The sequence below is a fragment of the Mytilus californianus genome, unplaced genomic scaffold (assembly GCF_021869535.1).
Source record: "Mytilus californianus isolate M0D057914Y unplaced genomic scaffold, xbMytCali1.0.p SCAF_17, whole genome shotgun sequence".
Lineage (NCBI taxonomy): Eukaryota > Metazoa > Mollusca > Bivalvia > Mytilida > Mytilidae > Mytilus > Mytilus californianus.
Genome location: NW_026262659.1, coordinates 9,253,632 through 9,271,759, shown reverse-complemented (window position 1 = coordinate 9,271,759; position 18,128 = coordinate 9,253,632). Strand labels below are relative to the sequence as shown.

The following is an 18,128-nucleotide window of genomic DNA, read 5'->3' as shown; positions in this document are numbered from 1 at the left end:
ACTAAAGAAAAAAATGTAAAGCAGGTTGACGGCCAAAAATTTTATATATAATGTACAATTGTTTAAAGTAAGATGCTATATCTGATGCTATTTAAAATCTATACTGTTTTTCATTGGACAGTCTAGTGAATTTAGCTTTTGCTGTTGCATTGATTGAGCTGGTTTAGTCTATAGATATTACTGTAACCCCTCCTTATGTTCTATGGAACCGTGTCAACGATCTATGTTAAAAATTAAGCATGTTTCGACAATTAACAAATCATTGTCAACATAAACATATTTTTACCGGTCGAAGAAGAAAAAATGAAAAAAAGCCATTTGTTTAATTAGACGAAATACCTATAACGTATTAGACACAGTTCATATATATCTATAACTGACGTTCATGTATAATGTTTAAATTGTAAAGGACGAAGTATCAAAGTTGGGGTTGTGTTATCTCCCCTTCATCAGGAAATAAATATCAACTATTTCAATCAAATCTCATGAAACATGGAAGGAGTGTTGTTTCTGATTTTCTTTATTTGAGCGGAAGTTTTCTACCAACAACTGTGACTATCTTTGTTAGCTTTCTGAAGTAGCGAGCACAGATTAACTTTGCATTCTAAATTAAGTGTCGTCTTTTATGTTCCTATAATGATAAAAGTATATAAATTTGAATAAAAATATAGAAGCCTAGTCAGTGAAAATGAAGGCACTTGTGCGCGGAGTCCCTCACATACTACTTCATAAATGGAGATTAATCACATGAAACTTAAGAGGTCATTTCAATAAGCACTGGGCTTCATACTAGACAGTCATGGAAATGGATAAAAAATACGAATACAAAATAAAGTAACTTTTCTTATCATAAAAAATGTCTTTATGTATGATGACATGTTTGCAATTATATATTGCTATGGCAAAGGGAAAATGTATTGTAATTCAAATTTGAAAACGCAAGAATAAAACAAAAATTTTGTATCCGAAAGCAGTGATATAATGTATATTATATTCCTAATATTAAAGGTCTATATAATTAATTTAAAAAAATGTTATCAGTCAGCAATATGTTCTTGCTGATGCTTTTAGTTATGATTGATGATTTTTGGATTCAATAGGCCAAAGGTCCAGGTCGCTGTTACAAAATATATATATATGTTTTTAAAATTTGGTTTTCGTGATGTTATCCCTATATGAATTGAAAATATTTCATGTACTGAATCGTATTGAACAAAAATGAAACATTTGAAATTTAATCAAAATAAGCATAAAGTGATATCGGAATTAGCGATATCTATTTTCATGAAATTCATAGATGACGAACAGTGAACTGGATCTATGACAAATGTCAAAATTTCAGTTTTCCCATTATCACGTTGTAACAAAACGTCTCCACGTGCCTAAGGCTTTAAGAATATATCAAGGAGACAATATGCAGGTGTAGTTCACAAAACATTTAAGCTGAAATTCATCAACTATTTGTATGTACTTTGATTTTAAGCTGTGCAAATAACACCCTATTCCCCCATTTCACTTGTTATTAGAAAATGTCTTACCATAACCACATTATTACTTAGCAATATAGTTATAAAAAAGAGTTCATAATCACACGACCATTTGATTAAATAGGAATTAACTAATTTTAGAGTGTTTCTAAGTTAGATAAATTACGTGCTTTTGACGCTCCCTTTGATTCTGTTGATAGTTTTGACTTTTAAACTATTAACACTATCCTTCCACACAATCAGTATATCAAACAAAAGTTTTCCTATTTAATTAAATGGTCGTTTGATAAATCTGATTGCAAATATATTTACTGCAACTTATTCAAAGCCTTCTTCTTAATGAGAAAGGTAAATATGCTGGATATACTTACAATGTACTGGAGGTGTGATGAGATGATTGAAGATGTAAATTATCTTCTTGATAATATTAATGTATGATTCGGCAAAACGGTTTATCGACAGGTTGTAGGTACTCCTATGGGCACCAATTGCGCCCTATTAATAGCAGACTTGTTCTTGTACTGTTATGAATCACAGTTTATGACAAAACTCAGTAAAGACCCGTCTAAATTGCATGTTATTGATAAATTCAACATCACTTACACGACGGGTGCCACATGTGGAGCAGGATCTGCTTACCCTTCCGAAGCACCTGAGATCACCCCCAGTTTTTGGTGGGGTTCGTGTTGCTTAGTCTTTGGTTTTCTATGTTGTGTCATCTGTACTATCATTTGTCTGTTTGTCTTTTTATTTTTGGCCATGGCGTTGTCAGTTTGTTTTCGATCTATGAGTTTGACTGTCCCTCTGGTATCTTTCGTCCCTCTTTTACCGTTATCTTAATGATATTTTTCCGTTATCAAGAATTTTCTAAATATACTGCCGAAATTTACCCAAAGGAACTTGCTTTAAATAAATCAAATATAATTTACGGTAATAACTGTCCTTTCCTTGATTTAGATAATTATTTCAGTTTAACATTGGAAACTCTACACAAAAATTTCAATGTTGCAGATCTTGAATATTGCTTTAATTACAACTGGTATAATATGATATTATCCAAAATAGTTTTAATCCTTTTATTTGGTCAGTTAAATGAGTTTTATAGTTGTGAGTTAAATATGATCTAGTACTGGTTAGTTATTAACTGTTTTACCTTTGTAGTCTCGCACATGCAATTTTATATATTATAATGCATACAGAAAGGTAGAAATAAATAGAGAATTACCAAGGATGCATAACCAAAGTTGCAATCCTTATGGATTTGTTGTAGATTTTTGTTTAATAATTACTCGTTGAAGGTCTTTGGCAAATAGTTCATGTATATTCAGAACGATAACAAATTAACAATGAATAATATAGGTAGGTCGAATGAATGGAGGTCAGGAAATTTGAACTGTCACTTGAAAATGCATGTATGTACGATAGGGAACAGACATTTTGCCTGGCAATTGGCCACATACGGAGTCTGAAGGGAGTAGTTATAAGGATAATTTAATGTGCATAGAGGGCGAAACTCATCCTACAATGGATTTCACATTTAATGTTACCATTCTGATCGGACAATATAATTCTTTAGTGTGGAAGAGTTACATCACGATAACGATTCCACTGTGTATACCTTTAGTTGAGGGCTATTAGACTAACTGGTTAAGGAAAGCATAGAAGAATGTATAATGATATCCCCAGCGCTTCTCGGTGGATAAAGAAGAGTGGTTTGAATTCATGTTATTAAACTGCAAAGGCAGTATTTTAATTTTGCGCTTATCAAAACAATGGAATTTTCGTATCTTACGACGTTCCTGCAAAGTGCACCGACCAATATCTTTATTAATGTTTTAAGTGGCGATTCGTGTAACGTAACGATGCAAGTGTCCTACTTTACCCGCTTTACCTATTTAACAATATTTGTTCAAGACATTGATAGCATATTCAATTAATAGTCATATAAATGCTCAGTACATCTCTTCTACATGTGTTCCCTTTATATGAAAATAAAGGGATGTGATATGATTGTAAATTGAACAACTATCACCAGAGACAACAGAAGGAGGTTTTTTTCCTGTCAGAACAAATTTTACCAAAAAAATACAGCAGCTGGAATTTTTATTTTTATTTTTTTTCTTTTCGTTATTTTTTTGTTTTATTGGTAAGCATGTTGGAAATCCATTTCATTGGTAAGTGCCTCATATATGTTTTTTTATTATACTGCTACATTAATATCTGTTATAACTGTTTGATAACAAGCTTATATGAGGTTATCTAAAATCTATACTTCCGTTATCATCTTGGGTTTTATAATTAGTGTATTATCGTAATTAATATCCTATATTCTCGACAGTTCCCTTCATTGTGAAGGTAAAACTATCATATATCAAATTCAATAATGAAATTACTCATTAATTGGAGTGTCACCTTTCTCTGACGTAAAGGATGCAAGGGATATATTAAGAGCAAACGACAACATTTCTTCTCAAGGGGCTAACAGACTATAAACGTGATTAGGTTTATTTAAGACGTCCGAAGGTAAAATGTGTATATAAAACTTTAAAATTTATCATATTATATAATTATTTTATATATTTTTACATTACCTTATTACATTTTATAACTATTTTATTTGTGTCTTTGACATAATCTAATGTTCGTGATAAATTAAAAGCAGATAAGAGTTATAGCCAAAGTTTGATTTCAACTAATTGTCCCTTAATACATATATTTGATAATTTGTATAGCCAGTCTTTTCTTAATTTATTTTACAGGACAGACTTATATATTGGTTATACATGTGGTATAAAAATGAACACTTCTATCATCAAAGCTATTGAAAATGTCACAGAAGATCTGCAGTCTAATGCAACAAACTACCAACAAGACTGGCCAAAAACTGTTGAGACGTACTTGATTGGTAACAGCGTGTTTTTAGCTGTCTGCATGGTTATAGGAGTAATAGGGAATGCAATTGTTGTGGCTGTGTATAAATTGGAAATGAAAGACACGTCTACAGAACGATACTTTATTCCAGTTTTAGCTGCGGCAGATATTTTGGCGACGATTGTTGGTTCTATCACTTGTACAATATGGAATTCCCTACAATCGAGTTTTACCAGTAATAGCCTGTGTAAAGTCATCCTGTTTTCAATTGCAAGCAGTGCATCATTATGTCTTTTCCTTTTCCTGTGCATTGCATTCCAACGATATTTATTGATATGTCGCAAGTACCAACTCAACTTATTGCAGCGTCGAATCATGATTGGTATTTCTGCCATCCTTGGGATATGTATGGCAATACCATTTACATTGACATACGGTATAAATGAGTTTTCTGTTGAAGGAAGGTCAGGTGGTCAACGATGTGGCAGACTTAAACGTGAAGATGTTTACCCGGTGGCGGTTGCACACTCCATTGTGTTCGGAATTATCATGCAAATGACGTGCACATGTCTAGTTTTTTTCTATGGCAGAATTGGTTGTACAATATTTGGGCATTTCAAATCTCAGTCACAAAAGAAAAAAATGCAATTCAACACATCGTCTATTGGGTCTTCGGGAAGTACATCCGATAAGAAAACAAATGAAAAAAAAGACGATACCTCTGCAGATAATTGCGGGAAAAAGAATAACTCAAGTAGCCAAGAAGACATCAACTTTCCATCAACAGATATGAATCATCATAACGATGAAGCATTGCAGAGGCACATCAAGTCTGATAGAGGTTTAGGTACACAGAACATGCTGAAATCAGAGTTACAAGAATCATCAGTGGGGTGTGCAGTTCCAAAAAGGGGAGCTTTTTCTCAGTCAACAACACGTGAGGGAAATGATAAACGTAACAAAAGAAACAAACGGTTTAAGACCAAGTTTTCTTTGATGTTTGTTGTAGTAACCAGTGTGTCTATAGTTTGTTATTTACCAGTTGGAGCAATCGTGATGCTAGAAGGGTTTATTCCGGAGTTCTGGGACAGTCTTACTCAGATGGAGCTCATTGTTGTGGTATGGTTCTACCGGTCGTATATCATCAACAGCATCGCTAATCCAATTATCTACGCTTTCCTTGATGTCGAATTTTACAATGGACTACAAAGACTTTATCAAAGATGCTTCAAAAAATGATTTTGTTAAAAAAGATACTAAAAGAAACCTCTCAAAATGTGCTTTGCTTGCAATGTTTTATGTTTATTCCATTTCAATTACAAGGTAAACTGTAAAAGTCCTTTTCCATCCAAAACAAGTTGTAATTCTAGTTTAAATTATCGATGATAATATCCATATATCGAACCTCTTGACTTGATCTTACTCGTGTCATTTCTTTAGCTATACAATAACTTCAATATACAACAGTATGTGAAACTTTTCGTTAATTTATTTTGGAGTAGTTCAATCATATATCATATACCTTAATTTTATTAATACCTTAGAATATATTAAACATGATATCTCATTTACATAAACACAAATTTGATAAGACACAAGTCAAACGGACTTGTGAAGTCTTCACCATTTAACATATGTAACCATACAATGTATAAGAGCATGCATACATTACATATTATTTCAACATTTGTATAAATTGGACAGAAAATTAAGTGGCGCAAAAGAAGAAAGAAAAAAAAACAGAACACAAAAAAAAAAACAACTACGAAATGAAATAATAAAAACAAAACAAACAAACAAAAAACAAAAAACAAAAACAGCTCAACTTAGGATGAAGATGTGTGTGTGGTCATATTTTACTATTAAACAATAAGAAATATATTCGACCCTCTAATAAATCAAACACATGTTTGAAGATATTTTCATTTTGCTTCTGAGTAAGTAGACAACTTACCTAGGTTAATAGTTCTATATGTAATGGTCAGTTATTTGGAAGCCAGCTAAGATTTTCTGAAAGCTTACTTCATTTTTTTCTGAATATAATATACACTTAAAAATGAAATGATGCGAATCCTTGCGATACACACCGCAGCGGCAAGATGGATTAGAAATGATCAACGCAATTCAGATCATAATTTAAGAAGGAGTAAGAACATCGAAGTTGGGTAAGAATAATATTGAGTTTACGAGTATTTATAACTGTCGGGATTTAAGTTTTTTTATTTTCGATTTAAATTTTCCTATTATATCTGCTTCACGGGTTGAAGTATCAAGGTTATTTCATAGACGACAGATAGTTGATAGTATGTATGATTCATTCTTTAATGTGAGTCTGCAGAATGGAAGTATTATATCGTTATCATTGCATAAAAAATGGCGAAGTGGATAAACAGTCATACTTTGGATTGTTAGTGGAATTAAATTACTCAAATATTCTGGATCATTATTTTGTTTAATTTTATCAAACATTTGAATTTTTCTTCTCTCTCTTCTTTCAGCCAACGCTTCCCACCCAAGTTCCTTGTAAATTATCCTTGAGCTTGTAGGTAATTCCGTAACTATACGAGCAACTTGAAGCTGTAATTGCATTTTGTTTCTGTTGGATAGTTGTCTCATTGGCAATCATACCTCCTTATTTTTATATTATATACCAGTTTTCTTTGGTATTTAATTTTGTAATGATAACATTGTATTGTATTGTTTGTTGTGAGTTTTGTGTATTGTTTGTGTGTTGTGTGTTTTGTGGCTTCAAATTAGAAAATAAAACTTGTTATTCGTACTCTTTGTGTTAAGTTCTTTTTAACATAATGTAACGTGAAGATTAAAGGAGATATAGGGTATATGTGAATGAGACACCAACACAACGACACAAATATATCTTCAGGTCAACATAAGGTATTTAACATTCGACAGGTGTCATAAAATATATCTTCATGTCAACATAAGGTCTTTAACATTCGACAGGTGTCATAAAATATATCTTCATGTCAACATAAGGTCTTTATCATTAGACAGGTGTCATAAAATATATCTTCATGTCAACATAAGGTATTTAACATTCGACAGGTGTCATAAAATATATCTTCATGTCAACATAAGGTATTTAACATTAGACAGGTGTCATAAAACATATCTTCATGTCAACATAAGGTATTTAACATATATATTCGACAGGTGTCATAAAATATATCTTCAGGTCAATATAAGGTATTAAACATTCGACAAGTGTCATAAAATATATCTTCATGTCAACATAAGGTATTTAACATATATATTCGACAGGTGTCATAAAATATATCTTCAGGTCAACATAAGGTATTTAACATTAGACAGGTGTCATAAAATATATCTTCATGTCAACATAAGGTCTTTAACATTCGACAGATGTCATAAAATATATCTTCATGTCAACATAAGGTCTTTATCATTCGACAGGTGTCATAAAATATATCGTCATGTCAACATAAGGTCTTTAACATTCGACAAGTGTCATAAAATATATCTTCATGTCAACATAGGGTATTCAACATATATATTCGACAGGTGTCATAAAATATATCTTCATGTCAACATCAGGTCTTTAACATTCGACTAGTGTCATAAAATATATCTTCATGTCAACATAAGGTATTTAACATTCGACGGGTGTCATAAAATATATCTTAATGTCAACATAAGGTCTTTAACATTCCACTAGTGTCATAAAATATATCTTCATGTCAACATAAGGTATTTAACATTAGACAGGTGTCATAAAATATATCTTCATGTCAACATAAGGTCTTTAACATTAGACAGGTGTCATAAAATATATCTTCATGTCAACATAAGGTCTTTAACATTAGACAGGTGACATAAATATATCTTCATGTCAACATAAGGTCTTTAACATTCGACAGGTGTCATAAAATATATCTTCATGTCAACATAAGGTCTTTAACATCAGACAGGTGTCATAAAATATATCTTCATGTCAAAATAAGGTCTTTAACATTAGATAGGTGTCATAAAATATATCTTCATGTCAACATAAGGTCTTTAACATCAGACAGGTGTCATAAAATATATCTCCATGTCAACATAAGATCTTTAACATTCGACATGTGTCATAAAATATATTAGCAGCCAATCGGCCCAAGTCTAAACACATTATGACCAAATTTAATAGAGAGATTATCATATATTTTCAATCAACACCAAATACCCAAATGACAAAAACATTGTTTTGAATTGATTGAATGTTGTTGGGTTGATGTCTAGAGGCAATTAGTCATGCACTTCGTATATGTAAGAGAATGATAATCCCTTTCTTCATGATTAAGTACGAGCGTTAGCGAGTACTTATCATGAAGTAAGGGATTATCATTTTCTTACAAACTTAGAATATTGTAAAGTGCTCAAGGCTCAAATGATCTATTCAAGAATTGGTTTCATTGTCAGTGCAATGTCTATAATTGACGCATGACTTCCTTTTTGGGCATGTCATTTATGGATTAGTTATAGTGATGTAAGGACTTTCATATCATTTGGGAAATATTTTTTTTAAAAAAGCGTTTTAGATATTAGGTGACACAACAGAAAGAAAGAAAGTTAGGAATTGGATATGTTTCTTGATTGTGAGTATGCATGTAAATCATGTAATATTTTAGTGAGGAATTATCCTTTTTTACAGAGGATGACCTTGAGGTCACTCCGATGTATTGCTATCGCCTAAATTTCCATTATGCAAATTAGTTTTGGGATTTCAACCGATCTATAAAAATTATAGATCCGCGGTCATTACAAGGGAAAAAAGTGCATTTTTATACGTGCGATTCCATTCTCCGTTCGTACGATGTTTCATCAAAAAATGGAATCATTTCAGTTGTTGATTTAGTACTGAAAATTTGACTGAATTATCTCCTTATTAAATACGGTTTTATATGTTTAATAGGTGTTTAAGAAAGAGGTCAGGTGCTCATGTTCATTCATAAAATTATCGTTCATTCATGAATTTATCGTAAAATCAAAATCACTACACAGGTCACACAGGTTGTATACGTAGTGTCAAAAGATTACCTGTATAGTATCTAAAAATAAACAAACTTAACTGACTCCCCTCACTGAAGTGTGTGATAACATTTTGTGAGGGAATTCGATGTTTGCTATACCACTGGTCATTTCAACGCACTTTATGACGATACCACTTTATCAATATGAATGAAATTTTTTGCAGTGTTTTAAGAAATAATTTTACTTTAAAATCGCGTATCATTTGTGAACTATTAAATGTTTTACAAGGACGAATTTTCTGTATAAAGTCAATAATTGTGTGAACTTTTGAAGCCCAAACTTTTTATAGCCTTAAATACGCTAATGAAAGATCCGAAAACTATACCCATACAGAACGACATGTTTTTGAAATTGTAGCAAAACTTTTGGTTGACAAATTTTAATTCGTTATTGCATAAATATTAACTTGAAATATCTGTCATTTTCTCCCTACCCAGTTTACCTCTATTACTCATTATGATGTGGACTTGACATTGTTATTGAATCTTATGCAATTTGATTGGATTAAGTTATTATTAGATTACCTTCAAACTGTTCATGCTTTTTCGTACGAGTATATTGATTAAATCAGAGCGTGCATGAATGTGTACAGAAAATTAAATGACCTGCAAACTGGACACTGGACCAGTCCATATTACGTTTTATCAATGAATAGATTTTTTTTTATTTCCCAAATTACAGGGCCCATAAAGGGCATAAAATCAGATACAATTGATTTACATAATTGGTAACAACAACAATAATAGCGGCATATAAATAGATATTTGTAAATGCTCTTTTGTTCCGACGTTGGAAAGTTCCGGACGGAAAGAACTAACTAGCCGAAAAGTTCCGGAGGAACTTATTAACTAGTTACTTTGTTCTTCCTCTGGTTTAAAAGTTCCACCGGAACAAAGTGACTAGTTGAAAAGTTCCAACGGAACATATCAACTAGTTAGAAAGTTCCTTTTTGCCAAATTAGTCAAAACCGGAACTAACAAACTAGCTCAAAAGTTCCAACGGAACTTATCAACCAGGCAGAAAGTTCCATTTGGAGAATTGATGCAAAGTAAAAGCGCAACATATTATATTTGAACCTTTCAAAGGGAAACCAAGATACTGATTACAAAAGTCAAAAGGAACTTATCAACTAGCCACAAAGTTCCTCTTTGGCAAAGAAGTTAAAACCGGAACTAACAAACTAGCCCAAAAGTTCCAACGGAACTTATTAACCAGTCACAAAGTTCCATTTGGAGAATTGATGCAAAGTTAAAGCGCAACATATTATCTTTGAACCTTTTCAAAGGGGGACAAAGATACTAGCCACAAAAGTCAAACGGAACTTATCATCTAGTAACAAAGTTCCTCTTTGTTAGGGTTAGGGTTAGGGTTAAGGTGAGGGTTAGGTTAGGGTTAGGGTTAGGGTTAGGGTTAGGGTTACGGTTACGGTTAACTGTTTAACTAGCTACATTGTTCTGGGACTTTTCAACTAGCTACTTTTTTCCGGAACTTTTCGACTGCACTCGGAATAAAACAACTAGTTGGAAAGTTCCATCGGAACGAAATAACTAGTTGGAAAGTTCCGCCGGAATAAAGTAACTGACGGAACATAGTGGCTGTTACATATTTAGTATATAAGCATTGGTCAGAATCAGATGAACGAAACTTAAGGTATGAAAGGTAACAATTGCCACTTTTTATCTTTTCACATAATTTTCCACATACACATTAGATAAATTATTTTTGATAGCCTATTGCGGAGAAAAAAGAGAAAGTTTACTGTATTAACGTTCTATTCCATTAAATACGCCATTTTTCGAAGATAAATGCAGAAAAACATTTATGAACGGCTACGCCAGGTAAAATTGTTGTTTATCCTAAAAAAAAATACAATTTTCAGTTTCATTAGAATATTATAATAATAATAAATCCCAAATTTATGTAGTCATTAGATAAAGTCCTTATATGTCCGATCTGCCTATTTTTGGACATCAAAAGACAATACGATCGTTTTAAGGTCAATTTCGTCTACCTCACACAATCTTGTAAGGCACTATAATGAAATGGACCTGAAATTTATTTCACATGTTTCCTGAAAATTGATAAATATCAAAGCAACATAGAGCTGTTTGTTCTAGTTCGTATAATGACAATTTAATGTCATGTTTGTTTGTGATGACCCCCCTTTTCGGGATTGCATCAGAATTATAGTTATCTCGTATCGCATGAGGATGACACATGTCAACTGAGCAATTATGTTTGGGACTTAGTTTTAAGAAATGATGTCAAAGTAACATTATGAAAATATTTTTAGTAAGCTGAAATATATATTTATTTTTTACATGTTTATGTCTTGTAAGATATTTTATTTCTGTCCCGTTTTTCAACATTTGCGTCTGGAAAGTTAAAATGTTTTAACTGAATGGTTAATTTAAATTAATTATGAAAATGGTTAAAATTAAATCAATAAAGGAAATTATTGCCCAGTTACAAACACTACCAGGGGATAATCCATAATGATTTTTTTTTCAGTTATATGTTTCAGCACATGTATAATTAACCCCAACTTTAGCCTGGTAAACTTATTGTCTCCTTGTAAAATATAAAACATATTTAAAATGATTTCCTGCTAAAGTCTTATATTGATATAAAGTTAAAACCGTCTTGCTTCTCAATAGTCAACACTCCTGTCCTGTCAGGTTTAATTCTTATATATATGGATGAAAAATAAAAGTCCACAAAACATTAACATGGCAGCAATTGCTTTTACTGCCTTTAAGGCTTTGATTTTTTTTTTACAGAAGAGTGTCCACCATGCACTTGCATTACACTATAATAATAGTAGAATAGTATGATATACAAATAGATGAAAATTATATATACATGCAACCGTAATATTAATATAATATATAACAACAAACCAGTGTAATCTCTGGAACTATTATTATATTAGTATAATAGTCTAAGGTATACTGATTTGTATCACTACAATATAATAGTTATTACGGTGAGGTTGAATTTCCTGTCATTTATTCATCATCCAAGCACGAACTTGTATAAGAAAAAAAAATCTCTGTAAATTAACCTCAGTTTCAGGTATAGAGATGTGATCTGTTTCTGTGACATGTGCTTTTGACCATCCACAAGAACCTGCGGTCATCCGATGTTCAGTACTTCAGTACTTTGATTTATTTACAGTTTAAATCAATTAATACATTTGAGTTACAACTAAATTTTATTTTACAGCCAATATTTTGGTCCGGCTTTTTACATCAAATAATATTTCATTATTTCAGGGAAATGTTCAAAAATAATGCCTTTAAAAGTTTTTAATATGTTCAAAATTAAATTCCTGTTTTTTTTTATCGGAATAACTATTATTCCCAACCACTGATCAAGTAATCAAAGTTTTGGAAAGCTAAAGATTTAGGTTATTTTTTTATCTGAAAGATTTTTTTCTTTTTTTGCTTTGCTTTGGTATTGTTTAATTTTTTTAGTAATTTGAAGTTTTTAATATTTTCATAATAACATTCACGGTACAAATTTTACTGCACCAGTAAACATCAACTTATTTTGAGATTTTTGTTTGTTTCACAATTCAACTTTTAGTCAGTTTCAATCACTGTGTGATAAATCCTTCCAATCTGAAAAATGTGCTTCGGGGCAGTTGTAACTTATTTATAGAAACTCTTTGTTTTGAACTGTAAATAGACCCAAATAATAGGATAATCCCTTACTAAGAACATGATTTACATTCATTCTTCACAATTAAGAGGCATCCAATCCTACAATTTCGTTGGTCGAGAGCACTTTGCTATATTCTAAAGTGATCAGTTTCACAAAAATTCATACGACTAAAGCTGATTGTAAGTCAAGAACAATTCAGTATATTTAAATCAACTTTAGTCATAATATTTTTTGTGAAACTGATCACAGGAGGAGCTCTTTAAGTGTATGTTTGTACAAGTGACATCACATTAAGGAAAATAACGAAATAGAAAAGGTTAATTGACTGTATTTACTTTTGCATATACTCCAAATATATTATTGTTCTTAATCAACAACTAAGTAGTAAAGAGAAATCACGTGATACTAAGGGGATTAATGTTTCATGACGAAAAACTAGCACCAAAACTAGAACACATTCACATACCATATTGTACAAATAAGTACAACATGTTAATTATGATAAAGACATACCCACACACAAACACACACGCAAATATCTTTGTAACATAAAACCGCTTAGTGCCACGAAAAAAAACTAATGAGATCCCATTTAATGATAACAAATTTTACATGTAGCGATATTATAATGTTACTTGCCATATCTTTTGAATTACCATGTTATATTGTTCTGACATATTATTAATGTAATTAAAGAAAAAGGAGATGTGGTATGATTGACAATAAAACCACTATCCATCAAACGACCACTACAGATCATCACACAGCATCCCATACCGTTTAGCAAGCTGTTAAAGGTCCTGGACATTTATATTATATGTACATTGTTGGAAAATATAGATTTATTTATACGAGCTTTTGAAACAGGACGAAAAGCGAGGCTCGCCGAGCTTTTCTCCTCTTCCGTAGCGAGTCTTAAAAATTAATGAATTTCCGACAACGAACATATATTATTTTAATCCGGTAATTAACACAGGCACTTTAAGGTTTATTTGCTTAAATATGGTGTACCATTTGGTTCAAAAGGTATTTTTATCGGTTAATCGCTATTTATTTATCGATTAACCCTTAGCTATTTTTATCGGCCATCGCTGTTTTTAATGGTATAACTTCTTATTCGCCGATTATTTGAAATTGTCGCTTAACCTGTTAAAACAGCAATTTGGATTGCTTACTCCTCCCATATATCTATTTTATGTTGAAAGCAGGAATGTCTCCTTAATACTACCCCATTGTCAACTTCTACTCTCAAACAACGTACATGTAGCAGATTCAAATCATTCTGGGGTATTGCTTCTTTTTACCTTCCTTATCAAATATTATTTTTATGTACCATCTAACTTGCATTAAAAAATCAATAGTTTTTCAGGATGACCAAAGTAGGTGTGATAATATCTTTTGTTAAGCTTAAAGGAGATAATGCATACAGTTGATTTTCGTTTATGTACTTTCTCGGACATTTTTGTCAAACATGGGTCTTGTCTGTCATATAATAAGGTATTGTTACATTTTATAAACTAGCATTCTGATGGTACTGCGTTTGCTATAATCTGACACTTCCTAATATGTCGTAGTATGTTGATACTAATGTAGAAGGGAATTTTTACCTTATCATTTTTGGGGCCAGAATATTCATTTAAAGATGCAGACATTACTAACAGCTGCTGACCGAACCCAATCCCTGAGGCATCTGTTTTAAACTAAAAACAGTTTACTGCTACGAAAACTAAATTTGATATACTTTTTATAAGACCGGATCAATTGATTCAGAAAAGTGGGCCAAAACATCAGCAAAAATCTTTCGTCCAGAAGAAACTACTTGGTCTGTAACTTTTATGATATAACTGAGTATAAAAGTGCGGAAAATAAGATTTTCATCCAATTTTACATTTTCAAAGAACCTCAATTTAATTCAGCAATAATGCATATTGTGCACAAGGCGGAAATTTGTTATTGGAATCCAAATGTTTCTTCTATGATGAATGCAACGAAATCTTCATATGAAGCATAATGTTTTCGAACGAAGATTAAAACGAAGCTTCCGGCATATCGTTTCAGGTGTCGATTTAAAAAACTATACATAATTGATGATATTTTGCGAGAAGTGAGATAGTTTTCCTGTTATCTAACCTCATGTCAAAACAAAACCTTATAAATATAAAATAAGGAGATGAGGAATGATTGCCAATGAGACAACTATCCTCCAAAGTTATAGGCAACTGTACGGCCTTCAACAATGAGAAAAACCCATACCGTAAAGTCGGCTATAAAAGGCCCCGACATGAAAAATATGAAACAATTCAATTGAGGAAACTAACGGCCTAATTTATAACAAAACAATTAACGAAAAACAAATATGACAGACATGAACCAACGACAACCACTGAACTACAGGCTTCTGACTTGGGACAGGCACATAAAGAATTTGGCGGGGTTAAACATGTTTGTGAGCGCTCAAACTTCCCCTAACCTGGGACAGTGGTTTAGCAGCACAACATAAGAACAAACTATAAAAATCAGTTGAATAAGGCTTAACTCATCAGATCGACACAAAGCAGAAAAACATCAAACATAAACACAGACTAGACGTGGCAGGGTATTTGTCCATCCCTAACAACAAAAAGGACACTAAGTACAGATCTGAGATTACTCACAGTTACTGACAGCTAGTTCAAAGCCAATAACAACTAATAAAACAAATCATGCATCTAAGGCTAAAATATAAACCAGTACACACCCAACATCCAATGGATTTAGTGTAAAGACGTCTGAATTCCGGGTGCAAAATTAAATTTAAAGAAAACATCTAGACTGCTTTTATTATTTATCACTTGATATTCCCTTCCAAAAACAAACCTTCCAAGAAACTGTTTAAATATATTCAAGTTATCATTCGAGTTGTAAAAATTTATCCAGAACAGCCATATTAAACAAAAAGATCATATACTGTGGATAATCCCATCCCTTTTGAAGCGTTAGGGACTTTAGCTCTTCAAATACAATTCGTCATAATTTACTTGTGTCTAGGCCTTGAAAATCCATTTAAAATGGCTTTTAATCCCGCATGTATTGTTTCCTTTTAACTCTTTTTCAAATTGTTTATTAAATTGTTTCTTCAAACTTATAAGTAAATTGATTGTGTGAAAAAATTATTAAGATAAGTTTTTATTTGGTTTTACAATGTGTTATTCAAAATTAACAAAATAGAATTGAGCAGTTGTCTAAGCCTATGGAGGCCCTCTCTACACAACAAGGTACAATATAGCATATTCAATTAATACAACACATACACAAATATAATAATAACACAAAGTTATTCATTTCAAAACTGCGCATGACTTCATAGCTTTATTTGGTTTTAGATGATTAACATTTGAAACACAAATTATTCAGTAATTTTTACAATTTTTAAAGGATTTTATTTTTGAAAATGGTGCAAATTATTTTATTAAACCATTATCAAACAAAACAAATATTTTTCTGTTGGCGAACGGATACGCGATTAATAAAGGCAACAGTAGTATACTGCTGTTCAATAGTCATAATCCGGGTAACAAACTAAAACCGAGGGAAACACATCAACTATAAGAGGACAACAACGGAACAACAGAAACACTGAACTACAACATAAGCAAACGCCAACATACATAGAAACGGACTGTCTGATAACAGCTGTCATATTCCTGACTTGGTGCAGGACATTTTTAGAAAAAAATGTTGGGTTGAACCTGGTTTTATGGCTAGCTAAATCTCCCGCTTATATGACAATGTTAAAAATACCTCTAAAATGACAACACTACGTGACAGGAATACATTACAAACAAACGCAAGAACACTCAGCACAGAGAAATACATACTGTAAACCAACTAATTTTCGCGACCGATTTATTTTTGCGAATTTCGCGAGTAGAAAAATAACGCGAATATAAATCATCGCGAATAAGTAAAACTTGGATCACTCCTTATTTAACTGCATCAAGTAAATTTGAAAATCGCGAAATTAAATCGCCGCGAAGTGGACTAGAAAGGGCTAAACGCGAAATAAAGTGATCACATGAATAGCCCGATTCTGATTGGCTAATTATCAATGTTTTTTTGTCTATTGTTTATTTTTTTCCGGTTAGATTTTCACAAAATCGTGTTTTGGGGCTATGTTCATCTTCTTTTGTTTACAGTAGTTTATAAAAAAGGCTGTTGGTTAATTACTTCATCACGATTTATATATACGATCACGAGCATGCAAAGGAATAGCATATAGTTTTCATATAATCATATCCTCCATCAGGAAAGAGTTTTCCTTTTCATTTGCAATAAACAGGAAGAAGATATAATGTTACTAATGACATGTTTTATTTAACTGAAACCTTATATGTAATTGACAAGATGGAATTATTACATAGCAATAAGACAGGAAATAATACAATCACGCCAAAGTACACACGATAGATACTCTGGCAAAAATTCAATTCAAATCGACAAAAAAAGACCGCCGTTTAATTTCCGAATGGTTCGATATATGCGAATTTGCTGTAACGTCTTGGATTTCACATTTTTTTTTTTATTTTGACAGCATATAATACATGATATTGGCCGCATTTTTGTTTCTGAATTTCATTCCAAATAAAGAAAATGTATTGTCGAGGAATTATTTATGATTCAATCTGAAGAAATACCATTAACGGTACAAATGTTACTGTACCAGATGCGCATTTCGACAATAAATGTCTCTTCAGTGATGTTAAAATATTTGGAAATCCAAAACTAATTAAAAAAAAAATCACACAAATGTTTACGATGAAATTGTTCATTAGGTTCACAAGTTCAAAAAAAGCCGTGGAATATCGTCTTGCTTTTAGCATTATCGACTAAATGATAATAGTAAACTGGTGTTGTTCAATTTGTGCATTTGTGTTTATTTTGAATCAAACGCATCACGAAACACACATATCATGAAGCACACACATCACGATGCACACACATCATGAAGGACACACATCACGATGCACACACATCATGAAACACACACATCATGAAGCACACACATCACGAAAC

At 31.9% G+C, this 18,128-nt stretch overlaps 2 protein-coding genes across 2 annotated transcripts in view; one reads left to right on the top strand and one right to left on the bottom strand.

Annotated features, from left to right (window-relative positions):
* Positions 1–18,128, bottom strand: part of LOC127726337 (uncharacterized) — a 57,127-nt gene that overhangs the window by 15,461 nt on the left and 23,538 nt on the right. The gene's annotated exons all lie outside the window — the stretch shown is intronic.
* On the top strand, positions 2,096–7,137 carry LOC127726343 (5-hydroxytryptamine receptor 1A-like). Its single transcript, XM_052233703.1, has one exon. It carries the CDS (start codon positions 4,284–4,286, stop codon positions 5,595–5,597), a length of 1,314 nt encoding a protein of 437 aa, XP_052089663.1. The 5' UTR covers positions 2,096–4,283; the 3' UTR covers positions 5,598–7,137.